This window comes from Apis laboriosa, unplaced genomic scaffold (assembly GCF_014066325.1).
Source record: "Apis laboriosa isolate Shangri-la unplaced genomic scaffold, ASM1406632v1 scaffold158_cov153, whole genome shotgun sequence".
NCBI classification, from domain to species: Eukaryota; Metazoa; Arthropoda; class Insecta; order Hymenoptera; family Apidae; genus Apis; species Apis laboriosa.
Genome location: NW_025222082.1, coordinates 141,133 through 165,970, shown reverse-complemented (window position 1 = coordinate 165,970; position 24,838 = coordinate 141,133). Strand labels below are relative to the sequence as shown.

At 22.5% G+C, this 24,838-nt stretch overlaps 8 protein-coding genes across 25 annotated transcripts in view; 5 read left to right on the top strand and 3 right to left on the bottom strand.

Moving 5' to 3' along the window:
- LOC122710855 (protein lap4) overlaps positions 1-2,043 on the top strand; it is a 47,489-nt gene extending 45,446 nt beyond the window's left edge. For 5 of the 7 annotated variants that reach the window (XM_043929019.1, XM_043929021.1, XM_043929023.1 and 2 more), the window contains 3 exons: positions 52-180; positions 396-596; positions 1,454-2,043. In XM_043929019.1, coding sequence (XP_043784954.1) covers positions 52-180; positions 396-596; positions 1,454-1,723 — 600 coding nt within the window. In that variant the 3' untranslated portion in view covers positions 1,724-2,043. Of the gene's footprint in view, positions 1-51; positions 181-395; positions 597-1,101; positions 1,195-1,453 lie in introns of all 7 variants that reach the window. The other 2 variants (XR_006346003.1, XM_043929020.1) reach the window with 2 other exon arrangements.
- A 2,461-nt stretch (positions 2,044-4,504) lies between these two features.
- On the bottom strand, positions 4,505-5,880 carry LOC122710843 (33 kDa inner dynein arm light chain, axonemal). The gene is made up of 7 exons (XM_043928995.1): positions 5,859-5,880; positions 5,633-5,773; positions 5,391-5,543; positions 5,145-5,277; positions 4,910-5,055; positions 4,632-4,829; positions 4,505-4,553 (listed from the first exon to the last, which is right to left on the bottom strand). Exons 2-7 carry the CDS (start codon positions 5,723-5,725, stop codon positions 4,518-4,520), a joined length of 759 nt encoding a protein of 252 aa, XP_043784930.1. The 5' UTR covers positions 5,726-5,773; positions 5,859-5,880; the 3' UTR covers positions 4,505-4,517.
- A 326-nt stretch (positions 5,881-6,206) lies between these two features.
- On the bottom strand, positions 6,207-8,371 carry LOC122710840 (alpha-2-macroglobulin receptor-associated protein). 2 transcript variants are annotated; one of them, XM_043928992.1, is made up of 8 exons: positions 8,197-8,371; positions 7,753-8,021; positions 7,516-7,657; positions 7,254-7,424; positions 7,071-7,181; positions 6,870-6,981; positions 6,641-6,797; positions 6,207-6,491 (listed from the first exon to the last, which is right to left on the bottom strand). In XM_043928992.1, exons 2-8 carry the CDS (start codon positions 7,951-7,953, stop codon positions 6,288-6,290), a joined length of 1,098 nt encoding a protein of 365 aa, XP_043784927.1. In that variant the 5' UTR covers positions 7,954-8,021; positions 8,197-8,371; the 3' UTR covers positions 6,207-6,287. The 2 variants fall into 2 exon arrangements, with proteins under 2 accessions (XP_043784927.1, XP_043784926.1); XM_043928991.1 differs by lacking the exon at positions 8,197-8,371 and having other exon boundaries at positions 7,753-8,123.
- A 541-nt stretch (positions 8,372-8,912) lies between these two features.
- LOC122710847 lies at positions 8,913-10,244 on the top strand. Of its 2 annotated transcripts, none has more exons than XM_043929000.1 (4): positions 8,913-9,050; positions 9,456-9,654; positions 9,743-9,936; positions 10,037-10,244. In XM_043929000.1, exons 2-4 carry the CDS (start codon positions 9,458-9,460, stop codon positions 10,219-10,221), a joined length of 576 nt encoding a protein of 191 aa, XP_043784935.1. In that variant the 5' UTR covers positions 8,913-9,050; positions 9,456-9,457; the 3' UTR covers positions 10,222-10,244. The 2 variants fall into 2 exon arrangements, with proteins under 2 accessions (XP_043784935.1, XP_043784934.1); XM_043928999.1 differs by lacking the exon at positions 8,913-9,050 and adding an exon at positions 9,233-9,292.
- Positions 10,245-10,532: 288 nt separating this feature from the next.
- Positions 10,533-11,774, top strand: LOC122710852 (eukaryotic translation initiation factor 4E type 2-like). 2 transcript variants are annotated; one of them, XM_043929014.1, is made up of 4 exons: positions 10,533-10,674; positions 11,171-11,258; positions 11,329-11,564; positions 11,646-11,774. In XM_043929014.1, the coding sequence occupies exons 1-4, from the start codon at positions 10,655-10,657 to the stop codon at positions 11,677-11,679; spliced, it is 378 nt and encodes a 125-aa protein (XP_043784949.1). In that variant the 5' UTR covers positions 10,533-10,654; the 3' UTR covers positions 11,680-11,774. The 2 variants fall into 2 exon arrangements, with proteins under 2 accessions (XP_043784949.1, XP_043784948.1); XM_043929013.1 differs by having other exon boundaries at positions 11,329-11,567; positions 11,646-11,763.
- Positions 11,775-11,925: 151 nt separating this feature from the next.
- Positions 11,926-19,109, top strand: LOC122710849 (peptidyl-prolyl cis-trans isomerase cyp11). 4 transcript variants are annotated; one of them, XM_043929004.1, is made up of 9 exons: positions 11,926-12,096; positions 16,025-16,328; positions 16,398-16,485; positions 17,249-17,278; positions 17,357-17,502; positions 17,623-17,716; positions 17,790-18,042; positions 18,222-18,317; positions 18,393-19,109. In XM_043929004.1, the coding sequence occupies exons 1-9, from the start codon at positions 12,058-12,060 to the stop codon at positions 19,098-19,100; spliced, it is 1,758 nt and encodes a 585-aa protein (XP_043784939.1). In that variant the 5' UTR covers positions 11,926-12,057; the 3' UTR covers positions 19,101-19,109. The 4 variants fall into 4 exon arrangements, with proteins under 4 accessions (XP_043784939.1, XP_043784940.1, XP_043784942.1 ...); XM_043929005.1 differs by lacking the exon at positions 11,926-12,096 and adding an exon at positions 15,037-15,174; XM_043929007.1 differs by lacking the exon at positions 11,926-12,096 and adding an exon at positions 15,585-15,701.
- On the bottom strand, positions 12,812-15,095 carry LOC122710850 (motile sperm domain-containing protein 1-like). 5 transcript variants are annotated; one of them, XM_043929008.1, is made up of 8 exons: positions 14,956-15,095; positions 14,568-14,679; positions 14,278-14,454; positions 14,051-14,214; positions 13,817-13,976; positions 13,593-13,703; positions 13,069-13,212; positions 12,812-13,001 (listed from the first exon to the last, which is right to left on the bottom strand). In XM_043929008.1, exons 3-8 carry the CDS (start codon positions 14,420-14,422, stop codon positions 12,970-12,972), a joined length of 756 nt encoding a protein of 251 aa, XP_043784943.1. In that variant the 5' UTR covers positions 14,423-14,454; positions 14,568-14,679; positions 14,956-15,095; the 3' UTR covers positions 12,812-12,969. The 5 variants fall into 5 exon arrangements, with proteins under 5 accessions (XP_043784943.1, XP_043784945.1, XP_043784944.1 ...); XM_043929010.1 differs by having other exon boundaries at positions 14,568-14,688; positions 14,956-15,082; XM_043929011.1 differs by having other exon boundaries at positions 12,933-12,976.
- Positions 19,110-19,990: 881 nt separating the features above from the next.
- On the top strand, positions 19,991-24,322 carry LOC122710848 (maternal embryonic leucine zipper kinase-like). Of its 2 annotated transcripts, none has more exons than XM_043929003.1 (13): positions 19,991-20,222; positions 20,284-20,434; positions 20,522-20,631; positions 20,722-20,875; positions 20,971-21,077; positions 21,137-21,304; positions 21,401-21,595; positions 21,691-21,808; positions 21,903-21,980; positions 23,151-23,223; positions 23,307-23,457; positions 23,559-23,662; positions 23,723-24,322. In XM_043929003.1, exons 1-13 carry the CDS (start codon positions 20,079-20,081, stop codon positions 23,988-23,990), a joined length of 1,821 nt encoding a protein of 606 aa, XP_043784938.1. In that variant the 5' UTR covers positions 19,991-20,078; the 3' UTR covers positions 23,991-24,322. The 2 variants fall into 2 exon arrangements, with proteins under 2 accessions (XP_043784938.1, XP_043784936.1); XM_043929001.1 differs by having other exon boundaries at positions 20,947-21,077.
- Positions 24,323-24,838: the final 516 nt, after the last annotated feature.

Here is a 24,838-nt window from a genome sequence, read left to right as displayed (position 1 = left end):
AAATATGAAATAGTATTTATATTTACATTAACATTAAATGTTTATATTCAGGATGCTCTTCAAGCACAGATAGTAATTAAAAAAATGAGTGAAATGATGGATACGAATAAAACGAGTTCAATGCAAGATTCTACAGATATTCCTATTACTCCTCTTTCTGAATCGGAAAAGACAACTGATGTAAGCAGTTTGTATTGTTCCTTTAATCTAATTATATTATCAGGAAACTAAAATAATAAAAAATCTAACAATGTGTTTAAAACAAATTAACCAGCATTTTGTTATTATATTACTAATTACTTCTTTGCTTACCTGTAGTTCTAACTTAGTGTTCGTATATTTACAATGTTATGTTAACTACAGTGGTACCTTCTTTGTCTGTCTTACTATCATAGTTCACTACGTTACGGCCGTCTAGTGCAGATTTTCCCAAACTTGCTGTACGTAGCAAAGTGGGTCCCCCTAAAGAGATACGCGAATCTGAGAAAGTAGTGGACGAGAAGGTCACTCGACGTACTGAGGAATACGTGGATGAGGTGACGGGTGAACGACGTGTGCGAACAGTCGAATACGTCGAGAAACTCATTGAACGACAGGTATTATAAATTCTAGAGTTTGCACAAAATTTAAGCACCAAATATATTATTTATTCACATCATGAATTAAAGATGTGTTTTGAATGGAGTTTAATTTTTAAATTATTTATATTTACAAATAATAGTATAATAGAACTAATAAGATTTAAAGAAAAATTCAAAATTCTTTAATTGTACAATCTCATGATCTTTTATAATACTTTAATATTTTAATTAATTAGAATTACAATTAAAAAAAATTAATTAATTTAAAGTTTAAATAAAGAAAAATAAAATTTTATTTTTTATAATATAGCTACACATGTGGTTGATATTATATTTTATTTATTTATATGATATGTATATATTTATAATTTATTATATTTGTTATAAATTTAAAATAATTCTGTATGAATGCGCGTGTATCTATCTATGTATGCATGCATGTTATTCTTAAAATTATTTTGCTTTAACGCACAAAATCTAGTGGAAACACTAGTTCAATGGTTGTGTTTGTTGTTCCAAGAATCCAACACTGACCATGGAAGTACAACCTGCACCACCTTGAGCAATCGATTTTATTTCCACTGATCACTAACAAACTCTTCTCATATTATTGGTAATGCTACTATTGATTTTTCTTATCCATTACTTATTTAGGCATGTATAAAGGTATTTTCCTTTTTGGTGGTATTATTATTATATAATTATTACTAATGTAAAAATATAATATTTAATTCGTTTCTATCATATAACATATTTATTTATGCATTGTATATTTTTCATAATTTGATTAATAATTAATAAATAACGTATCAATGCAAAAATTTATTTATTCTACTATAACATTTGTGAAATGTATATATTTATGTAATTAGGTTGAAACTCTACGAGAAAAGATTATATCATTGGAATTAAGTAATGCAGAAGATGAAATAGAAAGTATTACCGGTACAGGAGCAAGTGATGCTGAAAGCGAAAGCGAAGAAATTACTATACAGCCTCCTACTATAACTACTTTACAAGAAAGAAATGAAACAATTATATCTACAAATGCCACTGAAGGTGCCGCACCTAAAATAAGTGCAAATACTATTCTTGTTTCAAAAAAAAAGAAACGGAAACGTTCGAAGAAAGGTCGTCATTGACCTAAAATAAAAATTTTGGTGCAAGAAAAAAGACATATTTAAAAAAATTTGTGAAATTTTTTTTTTGTTTCATAATTGTGAAAGTGTGTTCTAATATTATTCTACATTATTCTACATATTTTTACATTTCAGAATTCGAATTTTTATTATAGCGGTGCATATAATGTAAACAAGTTCTTCATTGTGCTCTGCATTTTTGAAGCATACATATATATAATTTTATATTCATTTAATTGATAATTGATTAGATTATTAAAATTGCGTTTATTATTATTTTTTTTTATACATCGTGCTATATTTCTGATATTAACATACTGATTTTAAAATAATGCATTAGCATTAGTGTATTATAATTTTCTTGGACTGGTGCAACATAATAACGAATAATAATCTATTTCTTTATTTTTTATACATTGTTTCATAAGATTTGACTCTTTATAATATTGTTAAAAAGTATTTGAGTGCTGAAAATATTAGGATATAAAATTAAAATAGTATTTTTACAATCAATGATTATAACTATCTTATAAAATGTATTTATTAAAATCCATTCGCATGAAAAGTTGATGTGATTTGATATTACATTGTTCTATATAAAATGATACACATTCCTTTTTGTAATTTTTTGTTTTGTTTTTAATTTAAAAAATATTATATTTTAATTAATATAATATAATATAATATAAGCAATTTCTCAATTTAAAAATACAAAAACGGTATTTTGATCATAAAAACGAATAATATAAATATTTAATTGAATCATAGTATATGTATAATTCTTAATTTTGAATAATATATTTAAAAATAAGTTATCAATTAGTTTAAAAATGAAAAATGACATGAATTACAGATAGTTATTGTGCTTCATAAAGTATTTTATTTATTTTTTTTTTTTTTTTTTTTTTTAGAAATAAGTAAATTAATATATATGTAATGTAAAACTGTTTTATTTTAAGATTCATTCTAAACTAAAAGTATATATATATATATATATATTTAAATTAATTGTTAAATATCAATTGTTTTTTAATTTTCATCTTTAGAAAGAAATTTGTTTAAAGTTCTTTTATTTCATTTTAATATCAGAGTTGCCACTAATATAAGAAAGAATAAGTATTAAATTTTTTGTTTAAAATTTTTTTCTATATGTATTTATAAGCTTGTTTTCATTTAATGTATTTATTTTAATTATAAATAACGTATCAATCAAATTTTTTATTAGTATATTTTAATTTACAATACATACGAATTATATAATTTCGTAAGCAGAAAATTAAATATTTAAATATTTATAAAAAAGGCAATGTATAACAAATATAGATAAAAATAATAATTACTAAGAAACAAAATATATGAAATATATATTATTTCTTTAATAATTAGTAAATAATAATATTTTTTAATATATATTACGAAATTATAATAAAATATAATTTGCATTTACAAATTTTTATAATATTTATTTATATAATAAAATAAAGGAATGAATACTTATATTATTTGATACAATACAAATTAATTATAATCTTTGTTATTTATAATCTCATTTATTTCAAAATGTCTAAATTGAAATTGCAATATATAAATTTGAAAAATAAAAAATGATAATAATTTAATTACTTTCATTTCAGATCTAATATTTTTTTTATTCTTGATATACAATACAAGATTACAATAATAAGATAAATCATTTTAAATATAATAATATCATTTTATATAGATCATATAAAGTATTTAATGAACAGACCATATTATTAATATTAAGATATATGTAAAATTAAAAATGTAATATAAGCAAGCATTAATTGAGCATTACTATTAACTGCGGTGTAAAGTGCGATTAAAGGAGTACGGGACCAATTTATTAAATTATTAAGAAAATTGACCTAAAAAAAAAACATTTTTGTCTTATAAAAATTATAAAAAAATTTGATATTTATTATGAAGTAATATAATTAATGTGGCATTTTCAAAATTATATATAATTATAAAGTGCCAATATTTATCATATATTTATAAATATTATAATTTTTAAAAATATTTTTTTAAATATATAACATAAAAGTTGGAATTGTTTTATAATTATATTATTAATAATATTATTTAATAATATTTTATAAAATTCTTTATAAATTTTTAAAAAATGTATACTATCATTCTTTAATATATATTATTTATAACATATTAATATAAATTATCAAGTCACATAATTTTTTATGAAAAATGAATTGGAAACTCTTATGTTTAGAAGTTTATGTTTAAAAGTACTTTACATCGATGTTAAATCAAATAATAGAAATAATGTGTATGGATTTTTTAAAACTTTATATTCAGTCTTATAATAATTTTAAATAATTATAAAAAGAAAATATTATGTTCTATTACGTATATTTTATATTTTGATAAGGATAATATATTTGATTATATTAAATAATAAATTTAATTTATGTAAGTAAAGTAAAATGTATTTAATATAAAAATAAAATAAAAAACATTTCATGTAATTAATATTTGTAAGACTATATAAAGTTAACATATCAAAACATAAATATTTATTTATCTAAACTATATCTATTTTCTATTAATATAATATTTATACAATTTTTACAATGTTCAATAAATTTATAAATACATGATATATGTAAATGAAAGATAATCATGAAACAGGAAAAGAAATAACATATTTTAATCTTTTTATATTGATTTTATTATATTGAATTAAAATAAATAAAATTAAAATATATATAAAGATAAATACCTTTTATTATCATATATTTTATCATTTATATTTATTTTATCGTTTTGGTGCAATAATTCCCTCTAATTGCGTCTGAAATAAAAATAATGCAATTAATGAAGTTTTCACATTTGTCTGAAATAAATATGAAAATTATATGTAAATATTTACCTTTAGTTGTTGATTTGTTTTTCTCAAAAATTGTATTTCTTCCATATGTTTTTTCTCTTCAGCTTCTCGTAGTTCAGCAGCTCTCCTTTCTGCTTGTTCAAATTTCTGTTTTAATTCAACAACTGTTTTTTCTAATTCAATCTTCTGTAACTGTAATTCATCTGCAGCAGCAATTAAATCTTCCTTTCCTTGTTCAGCCTGCAAAAATTTTATTGAAGTTTTAACATTTTTTAATGTTATAACTTTATATCATTTTACATTAAAAAAATATAACATACTTGAAGAGCTTTACGCATACCGAAAGCAATACTACTTTGGTATAAAGTTTGAAATGCGGCTAATGTCATCTTAAGTTCATCTCGAATTCTAAGTAAAAGTAATCCACGTTCTGCACAATTTATCGTAACTTGACGTATTACTTCATCTGCAAAATAATATTATTACATAATTCTAATTTTAATGATATTTTAATGATATTTAAAATTAATAATTATTGATAAAAAAAATTTTTACCAAAACATTGTGTATAAAGCTCTCTACGTATTGGACAAATACCAGTTTCTCTTGCTTGTCTTTGTTGCAATTTCATATCTAGATGTTCTTGTAAATTAATAACATCTAATCTTGTTGCTGGTGTACTTGACACCTTATATAAAATAATGCATTTATTAAAAATCATAGTAAATTATTTAATAAATATAATTATAATAATATATAATTATTTAATAAAATTATTTAATAAACGCAAAAATATCTTACTTGTTGAGTCCAAATTTGACCATCTTCTTCCCATTGCTTAGGTGGCAAAATTTTATTTAAAATTTCAGAAGTTTCATGTCTTGTATCAAGAGTAGGAACAGTGGTTTCAACTTTACAAACTACTTCTCCAATTTTTGGTACTTCTTTTATTACCTGTTTAATAAAAGTACTTTAATATAATAACTAATAAGAAGTTAAAATTTTAATTATGTATACAATTATTTTATTAATAAAGATCAAACCTTTTCTGGATAAGTGGTAAGTAGGACTGGATTGTCATATTTAACCAAAGTATCCATAACAGGAATAACACGATCTTTTATTGGTGTTGCCATTGTATTATTTAATTTATTCAAACTTCATTGAATAATAATCAATATATTCTTAAAAAAATATATAACTTCGATATATCATATGCAACTGTTCTTTTATGGAATAAATGGAATAAATTTGATTCTAAACAATTACCATAGCAACATTGATACATCATGAACATTGATATGTTATCATATTATTAATTAAAGTTTAACCAATAGATAATAGAACAAAAAATTAAAAAAAAAAAAAAGAGCTCAATGTATGAATTAGATAATATATAATTTTTATTTATATTATAAACATGGTAAAATTATGAATCTAAAATTATTCATATATTATTCTCTTATTATATATATATATATATTATATATATTATATATATATATATATATATATATATATATATATATACATTTCTTAAAAATATATAAATGTAATATAAAATAATATAATTTTCAAATTATATTATCTTTATAAATCTCATATATTTGTATTCATTATGTTTCTAATAAAAATATTTTTAATTTTAAAACTATTATAAAAATAATATTTGTGCAAATTTATTAAGCATTAATTATATTAAAGTTCAGAATGTTTTTGCATAATTTTTGCTTCAAGATCTGTATGAAGTTTTTGAATAGTCCTTGCATGTTTTTTGATATGTTGTTCCATAGTAGAATTCTCCAAATTATACTGTTTTCCTTGTCGTGCAGCTTCTAAAGCAGCTTCTGTGTGTAAATGACGCAATTTGAGCAATCTTCCTTCATAATGTAACAATTCTTCCTAATTAATAATAAATTCAAACAAATATATCAATATTTCAAACAAAAATATAATTATTTATATTTATATTATATATATTATATATTATATATATTATATTATATATATTTAATATATATAATTATAATTATATATATATGTATATTAACTTTTAATGAGGCTCGTTCTTCTGGAGAGAATTGAGATTCTAATACAATACGCCATAAACCTTGCACTTTAGGTTCTATGAATTCTTTATGATTTGGTCCTTTTGCAGTTAATCTATCCAATCGATCATATCCATTTCTAAGTTCCAAATGTTTTTCTCTGAAATTTTATATAAATAAAAGTTTTTAAAACACAAATCAACTTCAATTATGTATGTATATATATGTGTACCTAAGTAATGTTGCTTTTTCTAAGTAATCTAGCTTTTTTTCAGGAATATTATTGGATATTTCCTCTTCTTGTTCTATTTCATTCCAAGTTTCTGGTTTATGATATAAACTATCTGTAAAATAAAAGATATAAAACTTATATTTTATTTCAAATTATTTATTATATAATATTATTATATAATTTAATGATGAAATAACTAACTTTTATGTATTTCTGAATCACCAGTTTCTACATCTTTTAAAAGATTCATGTATTCATCCACTTTATCCTGGTGATGTTGAAATTCTTCCTTTAAAGTTTGAAGTTCTTCATCTATTGATTATATTTATTAAGAACAATTAAAAATATAAATTAAAAATGTAAGTAATTTTGCAAAATACTTACGAGTAAAACCTGCCATTTCAGCTTTAACCCATAATTTATCTAATCTTTTATCTTTGAAGACATTTCTGGCAATATAATTGCTACCATCATTCAAAGCTTTATGTTTTTTCAGTAATTCTGGATCTTCTGTATCATCAAAGTGTTCTAATAATCCATAAGTACTCATAATTCCTTCAATAATATAAAAAAAAAAAATATTTAAAAAAAAATAATATTTTGTATAAAATTATGTTTTAAAATTGTTTTTCATATTTCAAATTACCAATTAGCTTTTTTCTTAATCGTGCTTCTTCTTCACCATTTGGGTCTTTGCCATCAGACTTAAAATGCTTATATGCAATTTCTTCTTTATCATGGATTTTCAGATCACTAAATATTGATTGCAATTTTGTATCTGTCAAACGCTATAAAAAAATTAATTTCTATATATTTTTTATATAATTTATATAAATTTTTTTATATATAATTTTATATATTTTTATAATATATTAATATTTACATTTTTTGCTTTTATCCATAATATATTTAACTTTGCCATGCGAAATGGTTTATCTAACTCACGGAGAGAGGTTGGAAATTGTAAAGGATCTTCATATTTTGGTTTATTTGCCTCTATGGAATATTTATTAAAAGCTATAGTTGTATAAAATAACAGAGTACATAAACTTATTGATAAACAGGTACTGCTTAAAAATGCCATAATTTTCTGTTTTCGACACTTTTGTACAATTATGTGATTATTTTCTGACGTATGCACATAACTATCTCCTAAAATTTATAAATTTATTTAATCAATAATTATATATAGATATTCAACAAATAATTTCTGGTTTTTTCGATTAATTTTTAAATAATTAAATTTTATTTCTATGATTATAAAAATATTATATAAAATACAATACAAGAATATATATGAAATATATACATATAAAAATACCATTACCTTTTTTTTTAACACTTAACTAGTGTCATCTCTGAAAAGTGCTGAAACTTGTCACATATTGTTATCGACTGCAAAATGAATTTGTTAATAGTTTTTGATTAGTAGTACCCTCTCTTTGAAAAATATTGAAATTTTTTATATTCAATTATCAACAAAAAATATTGATAAATATTGATATTATAAGACTTTGTTATAATAAATACTAATCTCTCTGAAATAGATATAAAACAATTTCAAAAAAAAAATCAGAGTATTTTTTATATCATTATTTATGCTTAAAAAATATACATTTATATATTATATTAAAAAATATAAAATTAAAATGTGTACTTTATATATATAAATTTAGAAATTTAAAAATAAGAATGTCATCTTGATTAAATTTTTACTTACAAAAAATATAACTGCATTTGCAGTTAGTTTGTATTATTTCTTGTAAAATATATAATTATAAGTATATGATGAATTCCTGAGATAATTTCAATTTTTCTTTATAAAAACTTTTGTTTCTTTATAAAAACTATATTATTAACGAACGCTGATAATTTATAATTTGTAACTATAACACAGATTAGATATAATAGTCTTATATTTCTTATATATATATATATTTGTATAATTTTTTTTTATATATATTTTAAAATGTTATGCTTCATTTGGCGCCATTAGTCACGTGATTTTTGTATAGTTAGTTACTTGTGAAATGTATACTTACATATGTACATAATTTAGGAAGAAATGGATCTAAAGAACCAGAATGTAGTGGGGATTGTATATGTATAAACTTAAATGACGGATAGTATCGTAGTTCAAGCTAAAAGAACGGAGGGAAATGGAACGTTTCGTAGCGAAATGTAAAGTAGTATATATATATAGTTCATTCTTTTTTTGATACGAACACAATATTACTTTTTTATCTAATCAGCGGAAGTTTATAATATCACATATAAATTATTTCGTATTATATTAAAAAATATAATTAAATATACATATATAATTTGTTGAAATTATAACAAATCTGTTATAATTAGTCTGCTATATAAATAATATAGAATAAAAAAAATTACTTTTCTTTCAATTCAAATATTCGATACAAGTAAGTGAATATTTTATTTTGTGATTTTTAAAAAAATATGCAGCATGAGATTTTTTATTCACTTCATGTGTTGAGATTAGTATATAATAAACATGTATTTTTACTTCTATTTATATAAAAAATATTTTATAAAATAAATATTATGTAGCAAAATTTTATTTAGAAATGAGTATCAATCCAATGAAATGGAAAACCAGAAATGTATTGTATACTAGTTTAATACTTTTGATTTTTTATATATTTTTTGTATATAAAAAAAAGCATCATATACTGTTTGAAGGAATAATAAAAAATTCAAATCCTATACATATATGGGAATTTGTAGCAGATTTTAGTAACATGAAAAAATTAAATCCAACAATGTATGTAAAATTATAAATGCTTGACTTTTATATATATTGCTATTTTGTTCTTTCCTTTTCTATTTTTTATTTTTATTAATATTTACAGAGAAGATTTTAATATTATTGCGGAAAGTGGTAATTATGATCATTGGAAATATTCAGTTAAATATACTGAACATTTAAGTTATATACCAATTATTCGAAATACAGCATATGGACATTACGCTATACGTGAAGATAATAATGGTTATTTGATTACTTCGAAACATCAAACATGTTTTTTTTCCAAATTTGGATGCTGTGAGTAGATATTTTTGTTGGGAAAAAACAAATTTTTTACAAAATTATAAAATGCAAAATTTTAAATGATTTTTATTTTAAATTTTGATTTTCATTTCAGTGGAATCTATTTCACAATTTAGATTCGACCGAGATGGAATTGCAGATACGAAGTGTATCGAAACTATACAATATGAATGTCCAATTCTATTTTCACCATTATGCTATAAAGAAATTATGTATCAACGAGAAGAAATTATGAAAAGACTGAAATTAAGATTTTCAGAGAATAAAATTAATGATTAATATTAATAATCTAGATTTCTTTTGGTTTAAAAAGAATGAAAAATTATTATTCATATTTTTGTTCTTAAATTCATGATATATGATAATGATATATGATATATGATGATTTTTTTCTAAAATGATATCATTTTTGTAAAAAACATTTTGTATTAAATATAATTGTATATTTTAGAAACATTTTTGTATAATATTTTATATATCCCGCTATTAATTTATTTATCTACCTTTAGTATGACCAACATCAAAATGTAAAATTTCTGATAAAATGGCAAAAAAGAATATAGAGAAGGAGATCAACAATTTATCAAAAACATACACATGAGAACGTGTGAAAAGGAAACAGAAATTAAAAAGTCTTTCTATTTTTATTTATATTTATTAAAGTATATAATTCATAGTAATTAATCAATAGATTCATATTGCAGCGTGAAACATGTCGAATAAATTCGAAGCGTAAGTGAAACTAGCGTTTTATTTTATTTCATCGTGCCTTTTGAATGGGCTAGATGGAGGTTAGATTTGTTTTGAATAGAAATCAAAATTCACTGATATACTCTCTTGTTTAATATTCAACACGTGCTTTCTTTTTTATATATATTTAATATGTTAATTATTAGCTTATGCAAAGTATTATCTTACTAGTTCCAAATAACAAAACACGTGATATGTATGTCTTGACATTTGTCAGAATTTAAATACATATCATATACATCTTTGTATATTAAATTTTCGATTGTTATTTTTATTTTTTATTTTTGACATTTCAAATAATTACTAAATAATAATCAAACTTATTCTTTTGCATGTGACTGTGTAAAATCAATGCTCATATGTTACTATTTAAAAGTATGAAATAAATAAAATTTGTAACAATCTTTTTAAATAAAAATTACATGAAAAATTAAAAATAATTTAATAATTTACACTTTCATCTTGTTGTAAATTGTAGTAGTACTTGCAGGTTAAAGGCTAATGAAGACAATGGAGATGATGAAACACAGTCAAAAGATAATCAAAAAACTGAGAAAGATTCACTAGTATGTAGAAAGTATTGCTTTCTTATTATTTTATCAATATTTTCAATTAAATAGCACATATTTATTATAGCCTCCTATAGAAATTAATCCAAATGAGCACAAATTACAATATGCATATGCATTATGGTATAGTCGACGCAGTCCTGGTAAACAACCAAGTATACAAAGTTACGACCAAAATTTAAAATTGGTTGGTAGGTTTGCAAGTGTGGAGCAGTTTTGGAGTCTTTATAGTCATTTAGTCCGGCCATCAGAATTAACAACATCTACAGATTTTCATCTTTTCAAAGTTGGCATAAAACCAATGTGGGAAGTATGTTTTAATATCCTTTGGATTAAATATATTTTTTTTAAGTAATTCTACTATAGTAAATTATTTTTTTTTAGGATGAGGCAAATCAAAAAGGTGGTAAATGGATAGTACGATTAAGAAAAGGTTTAGTTTCTAGATGTTGGGAAAATCTTATATTAGCTATGTTAGGAGAACAATTTATGGTTGGAGAAGAGATATGTGGAGCTGTTGTATCTATAAGGTTTCAAGTAAGATAATTTTTATTTCTTTAAAGTAATAATTCATATATATATGTATATATATATAGAGAGAGCTTTTACTAAATATTTATTATTTTAATAGGAGGATATAATATGTGTATGGAATAAGACTGCATCTGATTATGCAACAACAGCACGTATTAGAGATACATTAAGGAGAGTTTTACATCTTCCAGCAAGTGCCTCAATGGAATACAAAACTCATAATGAAAGTTTAAAAAATGTTCATCGGCTCTAAAATTTTGTGATGTCAACTCAAAGATTTGAATTCTTTATGGATTTTCAGGTAAATTATATTAAATTATTATAAAAGAAAAGATTTATATTTATAAATACTTGTGTACTTCTATATCTAGCCAATTGATACTTGTGAGAAGATATTTAGGAGAAAAATATTTTACAACTACAGAATTTAAATGGTCATCTTATTGGATAACACATTTAATTCACAAGTATCCCATTGTAACTTATGTAAATAATAAATATATGTTAATAATAAAAAAATAATCTTATTTCCAAAATATGATAAACATTCATAATTAGATTTTTTACTATATAATTGGATAATTGGATCATATTATAATTATATTATAACACCATAAACAATCATTTTATATGTTAAATATTTTTATTTAAGAATACTTTAGATTTGGAGCTCATTTTAGGGATATTCATAGGATATACATCATAGGATATTTATACATTTTTATACGAAATCATATTTTTTAAGAATATGTGCATAATTATTAATTATTAATGATGTTTTTGTACATAATGCTTTTATAAACAAAGCACTTTAATCGAAATGTAGATTTTGATATAAATATTAATATATTTTTATATTTTAATTTGAAATATGTAAAAAGGCTATAATTTTTCGTTAAAATTTGAATATATGTACAAATTTGTTTTATGCATACATAAGGCAATGAAGCACAAACTTGAACAAGAATATTTAGCATCATTAAAAGAATAAAAGATTTAATAAATATTTTTAGTCACAATATAATGACAGCTTATTATTTAAGACTAGAATCAGAATATATTCAGTAACAAAAAAAAGGCTCAATGCCAAAAAAAAAACCTATCATTAATTGTGCTTTTATTTCATGATTCTAATCATTGTATAAAGTTTTTTTATATGTATAAAGACAAAAAATTACAACCTTAAAATAATAATTGTGACCATACCTGTAATAAATGAAAAGATTCTGTTCATATGTTTTTTTTTTAAATAAAATGTAAATAATATACTTACCTAATACAAATGAAAATATTAATTTAAAGTTTATGGAGAGATGAAGATAATCAGGCACTCTATTATTCTGTTCTCCTTCTGTAGGTAAAAGTAATCCAACTATACAAATGATTCCAGCAATTAGTGCTACATAATTTGTTCCTCCTAAAATTTAAATTTATTTTATGTATTATTTTAAATTTTACATATAATAATTACTAATTATTTATTTGAAATATTTTACTTTTTTTATGATTTATTTGTTACTGTTTACTATATTTGCTTCTTAATAAATGATTCTTAAAAATGATATTTTATATTTTGCTTATGCAAATAAATTTTAATTATTAAAATATGATAAAAATATATTTATTATATATTTAAATATTTTTATCATATGATATAAAAATATATAAAAATATATATAATAAATGAAATTGAATGGCATTAAAAATATGAAGTACTATATGATTTCAAATTAAGTGATATTAAATATTATATAGTATTTAAATCCAAAAACTAATTTTAAATACTAACTTATTAACCTTTATCCATAGCATACTTCATATCTGATGACAGGTACATTTTTGTATTCTTATTTTGAATATTTCCATGAAATAAATCATATTGTAACTTTATTGATTTTGATGTGTATTCTGTAATTATAAATAATGATTTTGCCATTCAGATAAATCTATCATATTATTATGATATCTCATAAAATACAATATTTTTTTACTAATAATTATAAATGATGTTTAAAACTTACTATCAATTGCTTTATTTTGAGCTATAAGAGCATAAGATTGTTGCTGTCTATTTTCATTTATTGGAAGTTGTTGAAACATTTCAGGATCTGGTGTAGATCTTCCAGTTGTTTCTGTTGTTCCCGGAAGTAATTTAGCTTCAACATCTCTTTTTCCTATAGCCTGTTAATTTTCCAAAAGTATTAAATTATATTATTTCAATGAATTTTATTTATGTTAAAATTATGTTTAATTACCAATTTCGATGGATGTTCTTGCATTTGTATTCTAAATTTATCAACAACATTACAATTACTAGATATAAGAGATGTATGTCTTACAACAATATCAATACAACATCTTGGATTTATTGTTCCTTCTGGTTCAACAACTTTATATTTATTTGGTGCAGTGCATAATACTATAATTATAATAAATTATATTAAAATTTTTATTTAGCTATTAATTTTTTCATAATACATACCTTTAAATCTTATTGGAAAATCATATGGGTTATATAAAGTTAAAACTTGTTTATGAGTAGATTGATCGTCTAAAAAGAAAGTGATATTTTGTGGAAATACAAAAACTGGTAATTTTCGTGGTGTTGCTGCTAATTGAGACTGCATTATATTTGTTTAATTTTATGTGGTCCATGCACCTGCAAATCATATTTATGTTATATATATTTAAATTATTTTAATCTTTGATAGTATGATATATATATATATATATATATAAAAACTTTATATTTTAAAATATTTTAGTATTTACTTTATATATTTTCAATTGGTTTAATACAAAAGTTTAATTTGTATTTAATTCTTTATATTTCAATATTGCATTTATAGCAGATAGCCATGGTTAGATGTTTAACTTAAAAAACCTAAAAAAACTACATATTTTATAGATTATAAAAATTAGGCTAAAAATTATATATTAATAAATTTTAAATATTAAAATAATTGCTAAAAATAAATAAAAATACTAAAATGAATATTAGAGCATTTATATATGAAGTTTCAAAAGCTGCAAACTAATCTAATTTTATAATCTGTTTAAAAAATATCCAATTATCTTATGAAATAATTTAAATAACTTAATCAATTACGATTAATTAAAAATTAGTAGTATAACAATTTGTGTAAAGTTGAATATTTACAAACTTATTAGCATCATAGGTCCATTTGATTGAATACTGCACTGTCGATCTTCCTAGTGAAACAATTGTTCATGGTATTCACCATACATCACTTTTCATATACCAACATTTACTATTGTGCGTGTGAACGAACAAGTTGGTTGTGATTTTCTCACCTTTTTTCTAACTTACTACAAAATCAGCTGATTATTTCATCCTTCCTATTAAAGGATTTAAATGGTATCAAAAATTGCTTTATCATTCATACATTATTTCTATATAATTCAATCAATGTTCAATAATAGGAAAATTTAATATTTAAATATTTCAATATGTGTAAATTGGTTAGAAATATTTACAAGATCATATATAATTTACCTGATTTATCTAATCATAATATTAATATTATACGACCTACTATGACCTAGTTTTCGCTTTACGTGCAATAAGAAATTCAATCTGAAGATAGAAAGAAATAAATTTCAATTGAATAAAATTTAGTTAAAAAATATTACATAAATATATATTCGGGGATAAATCAATCGTATATATAATATAGGGAAAAAATACATATATTTTGTTGGCAGCCATACGTATAATATTAATAATACTTGTATGAATTCGACAATATGGCACCGGTAGTTAGGCTTATGAGTAATTATATACTTACGTTAGCGAAATTTTATTGATATAATAATATTGATGTAACAACATTAGTCCAATGTGTATGAAGATGATTAAAATACTACGTACATTTTAAAAAATAGGTAGTATATTACATAAAAGAAGTATAATTTGCAAAAAAATCTAACCTTATTGCGGAATTTTCGGTTTTTGAATTTCATCAATATTTTTATTTTTTAATATAACGGTAAAACAATATTCTTTTATAAATATATTTAATCATACTAATATATATTATTTTTAAATTTAATAAATATTTTCAGAAATATTTTTAATTTCCTTTTCGATTATTTAATTATGAAATATTTAATTATATATATATTAAAAATTATAATTTGTATTGTTTTATAAAAAATATATGAAATTTATAAAAAATATAAATTTAATTTTTTTTAAATATTTTCAGGAAAATATAAAAGAAGATACCATGGTTACTGTTAATCCCAGAGTATTTTTTGATATAGAAGTGGGTGGTCTCCCAATGGGTCGCATAGTATTTGAACTCTTTGCAGATATTTGCCCAATAACATGTGAAAATTTTCGTGCCCTATGTACTGGAGAAAAAGGACTTGGAAAAACAACTGGCAAACAATTACATTATAAAGGAATTGTTTTTCATAGAGTAGTTAAAGATTTTATGATTCAGGGTGGTGATTTTTCAGTAGGTAATGGGACAGGAGGAGAATCAATTTATGGTGGAACATTTGCAGGTATTTTTATAAATATATTTGTTATTATCATATATAAATAAATGTGACTTTTGTAATAATATTTTTCAGACGAAAATTTTATTTTAAAACATAATAAATCATTTTTATTATCAATGGCAAATCGTGGTAGAGATACAAATGGTTCACAATTTTTTATGTAAGTATTCATAAAAAATATAAATATATAAACTTTAATGAAATAATATAAAAATGTATTTTAAGATAGCATAAATTAATTAATAAAATCCATAATAGAAGAAAAATAGAATGATATATATATATATATATATATGTATGTATATATATTAGAATGATATGTGTAGAATCTTAAAATTATAAAATATTAATGCATTATATTATTTTATAATAAATATTTATTTTGCATGTCATTATTAACAAAAATGATCAGCTTACTAAGGTTAACACTTATACTTCTAAAAACATTTTGTGTATAAATTTTATTTTTTAATATTTCTACTGGCTCAAAATTATTTTTCTCTGCTGACAGATGTATACTTTGACAACCTCAAAGGTAAAGGTAATAGGAATTTAATATATATTTATTTTCACATTTTAACATTTCTTCATGCTAATATATTTTCAAATATGTTTCAAATAAATAGCAGGTGGTATAATAAATAAAGAGTATTTGGGTTTGTTAATTTCAGTAATAAATTTAATTATCAGTTCTTGATGTAATCATAGTTCAGTATTTAATGATTTATATGAAGCACATAAACTTCCAGTGAATATTGAAAAGTATAGAAATAAGAATATCTTTGAAGGAATGAATAACTTAGCTATATTTCTGTGTAGTCGTGAGGGAAGGGTCTGCACACCACTACTACAACACAATGACCAATGAAAGCTGGCTCTTTCTGTTCATCTCTCATCCCCTTAATCATATTTTGTTGTTGTAGTACAACACAACCAGCGCCTCACCTCGACAAGTAAGTAATTTTAAGTAATATTTTAATTATTAAAATTATTTTTGAGCAATTTTTTTTATATTTATATATAATTTCTAGTGTCCATGTGGTTTTTGGAGAAGTAGTGTCTGGCCAGGAAATTGTTACACATATTGAGGGACTTCCAGTAGATCGTATGTCTCGCCCGTTACAAGATGCGAAGGTTGTAAATTGTGGAGAACTTGTACTGAAAGTCAAAAGTAAAGGTATATTTTACATATTATTTATTTATTTATAAATTAAAAAAATTATTAGAATAGTTAAAATTAGTTTTATTATTTTAATTGATTAATTGCATTAGTTATATTAATTAATTATTTTTACAGCAAAGAAACATGAAACAAAGGAAAGCAGTTCGTCCGAATCTGATTCTGATTCATATGCTGAAAAACCTAAAAAGAAAAAAAAGGCCAAAAAAAAGTATAATAAATTTGAGATTTATAATGTATAAATTAATTTAAAAATATATATTATTTATTTATATATATTACAGTAAAAAAAGAGCAAAATCGGAGGATGGTGAAATTCATGATTCTAATGAAGATGAACTTGGAAAACCTCATCCTCTTGTTTCGGTTACAAAAATCGATCCTGATGAAATTCCGGAAGTACCAGCGAATAAATTTTTATATAGAGCAGGACCTACTAATAATGCAAATCAAAAAGAATTTAGACAACATTATGGAAGAGATCGGGTACGATCACATAGAAAAACTGGTCGCATATTTAAAGGAAGAGGAATTTTTGTAAGTATTTGTGTGCAATATACAACATATGGTATGTATGAATTTTTAAATAAATTTTTAATGAAATATTAATGTAATAAACATTAAATTTTGTAATGAAATATTTTCTATTTTTAAAATTTAATTTTTTTTTTATATATGATATCAGATAATAATATAAATAATAAATAAATTTTCAGCGATATCATACACCATCACGTAGTCGTTCGAGAAGTGTTACACCACCTCATTGGAAACAAGCTCAAAATCGTACTATTAAATTGCATGAATTTCAGGTATATTACAATATTTAAAAAAATATAATAGAATTAATTCATAATTATATTTTTATATATTTACCTTTATTGCAGAAGTTAGAAAAAGAACGCCTAAAAAAAGAAGAAGAATTGAAAAAACGCGAAGCTGATAGAATTAAAAAGTTTACTGAAAATCCTGATGAAGATAATCAAATAGTGGATAAATTTGATGTCGAAGCGCATATATCTGAGGAATTGGAAAATAAAGAAAACGATCAATCTGATGAAAAAAAAAGTTGCAGTAAAAATATAGATCAAGAACAAGATAATTTAAATACTAGTTCAGATATTAATGATACTATAACAAAAGACAAAATAGATGGAAAACATAAAAATGAGAAGTTATTGAAACGTGATTTACATCGATCGTATGGTAATAGATCTTCACGACGAGAATCTCGAGATAGGAGTAAAAGGCGGGGATCTGGTCGATCTAGATCGCGAGATCGACGTAGATCTCGAGATAGAGATTACGATCGTAGAAATAGTCGCGATAGAAGAAATAGAAGAAATTATTATCCTCGAAGACGAGATTTTTATAGAATTAATAGACCTGGTAGAGATAATTACAGATATTATGATAGACGCAATGATTATAGAAAGACAAATAACTCTAATTCTAACCATGATACGGATATTAATTCATCTCGTTATGATAAAAATCGAAGAAAAAGTGATAATACCTCAGACTCTAACAATCAACCAAAATTTAAACGTCGCTCACGTTCGACTAGTTCTAGTAGTCAACACTCCAAAGATTAAATGCAATTATTTTTATTTTTATTTTTCTGCATTATGAAGAAGAAATATAATTTATGCAGTAAATTACATTTATTATATTTTCAAATCTTATTAGAATTTGTTTCTTTATAACATATATGAATTTATATATAAGAAATCCTGTCTTAAATTAATAATATTTCAAATAATATTAGGTTTTAATATATTTTAAATGTAAATTTCAATTTTCCAGTAATTAGAATTCTCTTATATGTCGATAATTTTTGTATTTCTACAGAATGAATATAATGTGTTAAAAATTATAAATGTTTAATTGTTTAATTATATATAATTTTGAAAAAACATAAGCTAAAATATTTAATATTAAACGTATATTCTATCTATATAGCATTACTGTAAATTAAAAATACTTTTATATAGTAAATAATTAATATATAAGTTACTTGATAATTATATATAAGTTATTTGAAGATATTTTTAGATATAATTCTATATATTTTCAACGTTTCTTTATATTGAAAAAAAAATTGTGAATGTATTGAAAAGATTTAAATTTGCAAATGGAACTAAGTTATATTTTCTGTAAAATTATTCTTAGAAATAACAAGAATTTAACAAATTTAGATTACATGGAGAATAAAAAATTTTCATATAATTTAAAAAGATATTTATATTAACATGTTGTATAATCATTATTCAAAATAAATAAGAAGTAATATATTTTATGTTTTTAAAATTATTTTTAATTTACTATAAAATTGTATATAAAATAAAATCTTATAATCTTATATATGAAATTCCTAAAATTTTCATCAGAATTTCCAATTATATTTTTATATTGGTACTATTAATACTCTGAAGTTAGTTGTATATGATGTTCGCTTCATGATTGGTTTTCAAAACTTGTTTACGTTAAAATTTGTGAGTTCAAAAGTAATGTGATTGACAGTGTATAATAAATACATACATAATCCGTGAAATTTTTATAAATTTATTACAATGGTACGATATGGTGCACTTAAAGGTTTATATGATTTGGAAAAGACTATCGGAAGCGGAGGTTTCGCTAAAGTTAAACTTGCCACGCATATTGCAACCGGCGAAAAAGTTGCTATCAAAATAATGGACAAAACATCACTGGGTGTAAGTAATTCTTAAAATTCAATAAATTGATAGTTGCTGCAATAAATTTCTGAATTCTTAGGATGACTTGCCTAGAGTTAAATTAGAAGTTCAAGCATTAAAAACTTTATTGCATCAACATATTTGTCGACTATATCAAGTAATAGAAACAGAGAGTCATTATTTTATGGTAATAGAATATTGTTCAGGAGGAGAATTATTCGATCATATTGGTAATTAATACATTCAATTCAATTTCAAATCTATATTATTTTATCATTTAAAATTTAAAAAATTATAGATTTATCTTTGTTTTGTAGTTGAAAAAAATAAACTTTCTGAAGCAGAATCGCGCAAATTTTTTCGTCAAATTGTTTCTGCGGTAGCATATTTACATAGCTTAGGATATGCTCATCGTGATTTAAAACCTGTAAGTTAAAATATTTTTTAATGACTAATATTTTAATATTAATTAAAACAAATAATCTCAAGTAGCAAACAATATTATTTTTATACCCAGGAGAATGTTTTGTTAGATAAAGAAGAGAATTTAAAGCTCATAGATTTTGGATTATGTGCAAAACCAAAAAATGGAATAGATTCACATTTACAAACATCCTGTGGTTCTCCAACATATGCAGCACCAGAGCTTATATTGGGCAAAAAATACTTAGGTATATATTATATTATTAAACATGATATTAATAATATTATATTAAAAGATATATATATATATATTATAAAGATATGATTGATATATCTTTTATAGGTTCAGAAGTAGATATTTGGAGTATGGGAGTCCTTCTTTATGCATTACTTTGTGGCTTTCTTCCCTTTGATGATAACAGTATAGAAAATTTATATAGAAAGATTCTTGTAAGATTTTCAATTTTATTTGAATTTGCAAAGACAATGATTGATAATAACAATTTTAGAGTGGTAAATATGATGAACCAAGCTGGTTATCAAGCAGTAGTAAAAAATTAATACAAGCAATGCTACAAATAGATCCAAAAAAAAGAATTACGATTCAAGAACTATGCAATCATCCATGGATTACAGCAGGATTTCTCAATCCTGTTTCATTTGTTCATAAAACAAATGTAAATGTTTTTTTTGTATTTTTTTGTATTTTATATATACTTTTTATAAATTTTTAATATATAAAATACATTAACATTTTTTTAATACATATATAGTTTCAAAAAGATGATGATGTATTAAGTACAATGTCTGCAATATGTGGTGAAAATACTTCAGATATATGGAAAAAACTTGTAAAAAGTGATCGAACAGATTATAAAACTGCCACATATCTTTTACTTTTAGATAGAAAACTACGTGGACTTTCACTTCGAATATCATCTTCTGCAAAATCACATTTTAAATCTGAGGTAACAAGTTATTTCATTTTTTTTAATCTAAGGTTAAATATTAAATATATTTTAGGAAATTTAAATTTAAATTTGTTTTATTTTATTACTTATAGTATGAAGGAAATGATAATGGTATTATAACTAAACTTGATTATTCTCCAAGAAGTAAATTTATTAGGTCTCCGATAATAGACACTACTTTCAAGATTTTGCCAAAAACACCTGAAACTAGTAGGTTTCATTTTAATTTTCATATTTTTATTTTTATATCAATATTAATTATATTTAAATTAATACAAATATATAATTATTATTTTATATACAGCTAATAGTTTCATGGAACCACATTTGCCTGGTAGAAAACGACTCCGAAGTAAAGAAGAAGATGATGTATGTTCTCCTGGTATGTTTTAAGAAATTAAATTTATTTTTCCATTAGCTTTATATTTTATTTCATGTATATTTTATTTTATTGTTCTTTTATTATCCTTTTTTGATTTTTATATTTTATTATAAAAAATTATATAAATATTTAATAATGCTCATCTTTTTAATGAACTTCGAATTTGTGTTTTATAAGTTGTTTATATATATATGTATGTATAACTTGAATACTGGAAAATATTAAGTTTTTTCCGGAAAAATGTTAAAATTTATTAATAATTCACGGTAGAAGTCAAAATTAGATTGATGAAGGTAACAATTTGTATTTCTTTTACAGATTTGTATTGATATAAGTGAGATTTACTATTAATATCTGATAAGAATTAATAATAAAATAACAACATCATTTCTATCTATAGAAAGTTTGAGCATTCCGCAGATTTCAAAAAACTCGGACGAATCGAAATTACAATAACCGACAACAATAAACATTAATAATAAACTGATATCTACCATTATCATAACTATTCATTATAATTTCGATTGTTAAAAATTATTTCATTTTCGCTCTTCATCTTCTCATTTTCGCTCAAATTCTCTATGGATAAATAATTATATGACTTTGCTTGAAATCACAATTTAATAATAAATGTCAATATCAACTAATTTCGATAAAATATTGATTTCATAATATTTGTATTGATATTATTTATGTATTGATATTATATTACTGATTTATACATTGGTTGGTAAATTTTAAGCCATTATATATTAAATATATAATATATTTTCTGATATTCAGACTTTTATAATAACATATATGTACATACATAGTATATATATATATATATAGTATATATATTTTGTAATATATTTTCTAAAGTTTACTTCTAATTAGGTGATGCTAGCCATCTAATTAGAAACTTTAATGAAAGTTTCGAAGTGCCATAAATTGCTGTAGTTGTGTGAAAAGCAGATAATTAGAGAAGAGCAACGACTTGTGAACAAACACAATTTGGAGTTACAAATATATGTAAGAATTCTTTATCCCATTCCCTTTTAAGAGATATAATATCTCTTACTATTCCTTATCTTTTTTTCTTAATTCCTTTTAATTTCTATTTGTCCATGTTTTTTATTTAAATATCAAATGCAATTTATATAATAATTAATAAAAAATTGATTACAGTTCCTATAAAGAGAATTGCAGAAAAAGATAGGTTTGTTTCTACTCCAACTAGTACTACAATATCAGATTCGAGGTATTTGTTTAATAATAATCTAAATAACAATGAAGTAATATTTAAAGGAAATATTGAAGAAAAAAATAATATTAATAATATAGAGAATCACAATCATGTACACCGGGAAGTGCAAGGAAAGTAATAATGGGTTTAGAACGTGGATTGAATCGTGTACGTTACGTCCTTACGCCAAAGAGACGCGTGAAGAATGAAAATATCGATCCTGATCAACCTAACGTACTTTCTGGGAAGGTGTATATATATATTTATTTATTTATATATGATTGATAATATATATAATATATATAATATATGTTTTGAATTCGAATTTATCGTAATGAAATTTTTTATAGGGTCTTTGTAATGTATCATCAACGTCCAGTGATGATCCGAAATATGTTCTTTCACAATTACGTCGTGCACTTCGTCGTAAAGGAATTATGTGTCATCAAAAAGGGTAATGTCGAATTTTTTTTATAATGTTAATTTTTTATATTCATTATAAAAATATTTCCAGGTTTATCTTACAAGGAGAGACAGAAGATTGTACAGAGGATGATAAAGATGCAATGCGACCATTTTCATCTAGGAATGCCTGTTCTTTTGAATTAGAAGTTTGTTTATTAGAGGGTATCTCAAATAACAAATTAGTTGGTATTCGAAGAAAACGATTAAAGGGTAATGCATGGGTTTATAAACGAGTGTGCGAAGAAGTTCTCGCTCTGGCAGCTGAAGATTTTTCCGCGGAATCGGAAGGTTCAACGGAATCGAAATGTCCTATTTGAAGTTTTTTTGACATTCATATTCTTATTGATATAAATATATATTTAAATTTACATTACAAGAAGACAATAAGACATTTGATTATATTTTGATCTCCAGTAGTTATATGAAATAGATATTAAATAGATCATAAAGACAAATATAAAATATATTAATTCTTGTATGTATCAGCAAACTATTTATGGCAGCTTCGATACATGTATATTAGTTTTGAAAATGTGCCTTTCAAAGACATAGTTTCTTCTGAGAAGAAATAATTATAAAAGAAATGTTACAGAAATATGAAACTTTATTAAATATTTCCTCGAATTTCAAACAATATAGTAAAGTTATAATTTCAACAATGGTTATAATCACTAATTGTGTAATAATTTTTATATATTAAATGTTTAAAAATAAGAAGACAATAAATGTATATAAATAAAAATAATATTTTATGATAATTTAATTAAAATGATTCAATAAAATTTCATAATATATATAATAAATAAAATATAGATAAAGCAATAAAATTCTTACTCAAAGTTAACAACAGATTTTATTTCGATCGCTGAACGTAGTACAAAGAAATTTAAAAAAAAAAAGAAGTTCGGTTCCTTCTACTGGAATATATAAAGCTCTATTTTGTGTTCATGCCATAGATATAAAATATCGCGGCTCGTTTGAACGGCGGCATTTACACGAGACTACTATGGACAAGCGAAGTTATAAAATCACCACAAATCGATCAGCATAAAATGGAGTTGCATGCACTTTGTTTTATGGCAGTCAAACCGACCTTTTATCTTTGCCCGCTCAATAATCGTCGGCTCTTGTTTGTAGCCTTACAGAGCCTATTTTGTCGATGTTC

Excerpts from the sequence above, each read along its gene's own strand:
- LOC122710850 (XM_043929008.1), bottom strand. The coding sequence starts at position 14,422 with ATGCAGTCTCAATTAGCAGCAACACCACGAAAATTACCAGTTTTTGTA. Across the intron at positions 13,704-13,816 it reads TCAAAATAAAGCAATTGATA|AATACACATCAAAATCAATA; the intron begins GTAAGTTTTAAA and ends TTATAATTACAG. Across the intron at positions 13,213-13,592 it reads GAAGTATGCTATGGATAAAG|GAGGAACAAATTATGTAGCA; the intron begins GTTAATAAGTTA and ends TTTAAATTTTAG.
- LOC122710840 (XM_043928992.1), bottom strand. The coding sequence starts at position 7,953 with ATGGCATTTTTAAGCAGTACCTGTTTATCAATAAGTTTATGTACTCTG. Across the intron at positions 7,658-7,752 it reads TATGGATAAAAGCAAAAAAT|CGTTTGACAGATACAAAATT; the intron begins GTAAATATTAAT and ends ATTTTTTTATAG. Across the intron at positions 6,798-6,869 it reads GAAAAAGCAACATTACTTAG|AGAAAAACATTTGGAACTTA; the intron begins GTACACATATAT and ends ATAAAATTTCAG.
- LOC122710843 (XM_043928995.1), bottom strand. The coding sequence starts at position 5,725 with ATGGCAACACCAATAAAAGATCGTGTTATTCCTGTTATGGATACTTTG. Across the intron at positions 5,278-5,390 it reads GTCAAATTTGGACTCAACAA|GTGTCAAGTACACCAGCAAC; the intron begins GTAAGATATTTT and ends ATTTTATATAAG. Across the intron at positions 4,554-4,631 it reads AAACAAATCAACAACTAAAG|ACGCAATTAGAGGGAATTAT; the intron begins GTAAATATTTAC and ends TTTTTATTTCAG.
- LOC122710852 (XM_043929013.1), top strand. The coding sequence starts at position 10,655 with ATGTCGAATAAATTCGAAGC. Across the intron at positions 10,675-11,170 it reads ATGTCGAATAAATTCGAAGC|TAGTACTTGCAGGTTAAAGG; the intron begins GTAAGTGAAACT and ends TGTAAATTGTAG. Across the intron at positions 11,568-11,645 it reads GTTGGCATAAAACCAATGTG|GATGAGGCAAATCAAAAAGG; the intron begins GGAAGTATGTTT and ends ATTTTTTTTTAG.
- LOC122710847 (XM_043929000.1), top strand. The coding sequence starts at position 9,458 with ATGAGTATCAATCCAATGAAATGGAAAACCAGAAATGTATTGTATACT. Across the intron at positions 9,655-9,742 it reads AAAAAATTAAATCCAACAAT|AGAAGATTTTAATATTATTG; the intron begins GTATGTAAAATT and ends TAATATTTACAG. Across the intron at positions 9,937-10,036 it reads TTTTTCCAAATTTGGATGCT|TGGAATCTATTTCACAATTT; the intron begins GTGAGTAGATAT and ends TTTTCATTTCAG.
- LOC122710849 (XM_043929004.1), top strand. The coding sequence starts at position 12,058 with ATGTCAACTCAAAGATTTGAATTCTTTATGGATTTTCAG. Across the intron at positions 12,097-16,024 it reads AATTCTTTATGGATTTTCAG|GAAAATATAAAAGAAGATAC; the intron begins GTAAATTATATT and ends AAATATTTTCAG. Across the intron at positions 17,503-17,622 it reads ACTGAAAGTCAAAAGTAAAG|CAAAGAAACATGAAACAAAG; the intron begins GTATATTTTACA and ends TTATTTTTACAG.
- LOC122710848 (XM_043929001.1), top strand. The coding sequence starts at position 20,079 with ATGGTACGATATGGTGCACTTAAAGGTTTATATGATTTGGAAAAGACT. Across the intron at positions 21,596-21,690 it reads AATCACATTTTAAATCTGAG|TATGAAGGAAATGATAATGG; the intron begins GTAACAAGTTAT and ends TATTACTTATAG. Across the intron at positions 23,663-23,722 it reads ATTATGTGTCATCAAAAAGG|GTTTATCTTACAAGGAGAGA; the intron begins GTAATGTCGAAT and ends AAATATTTCCAG.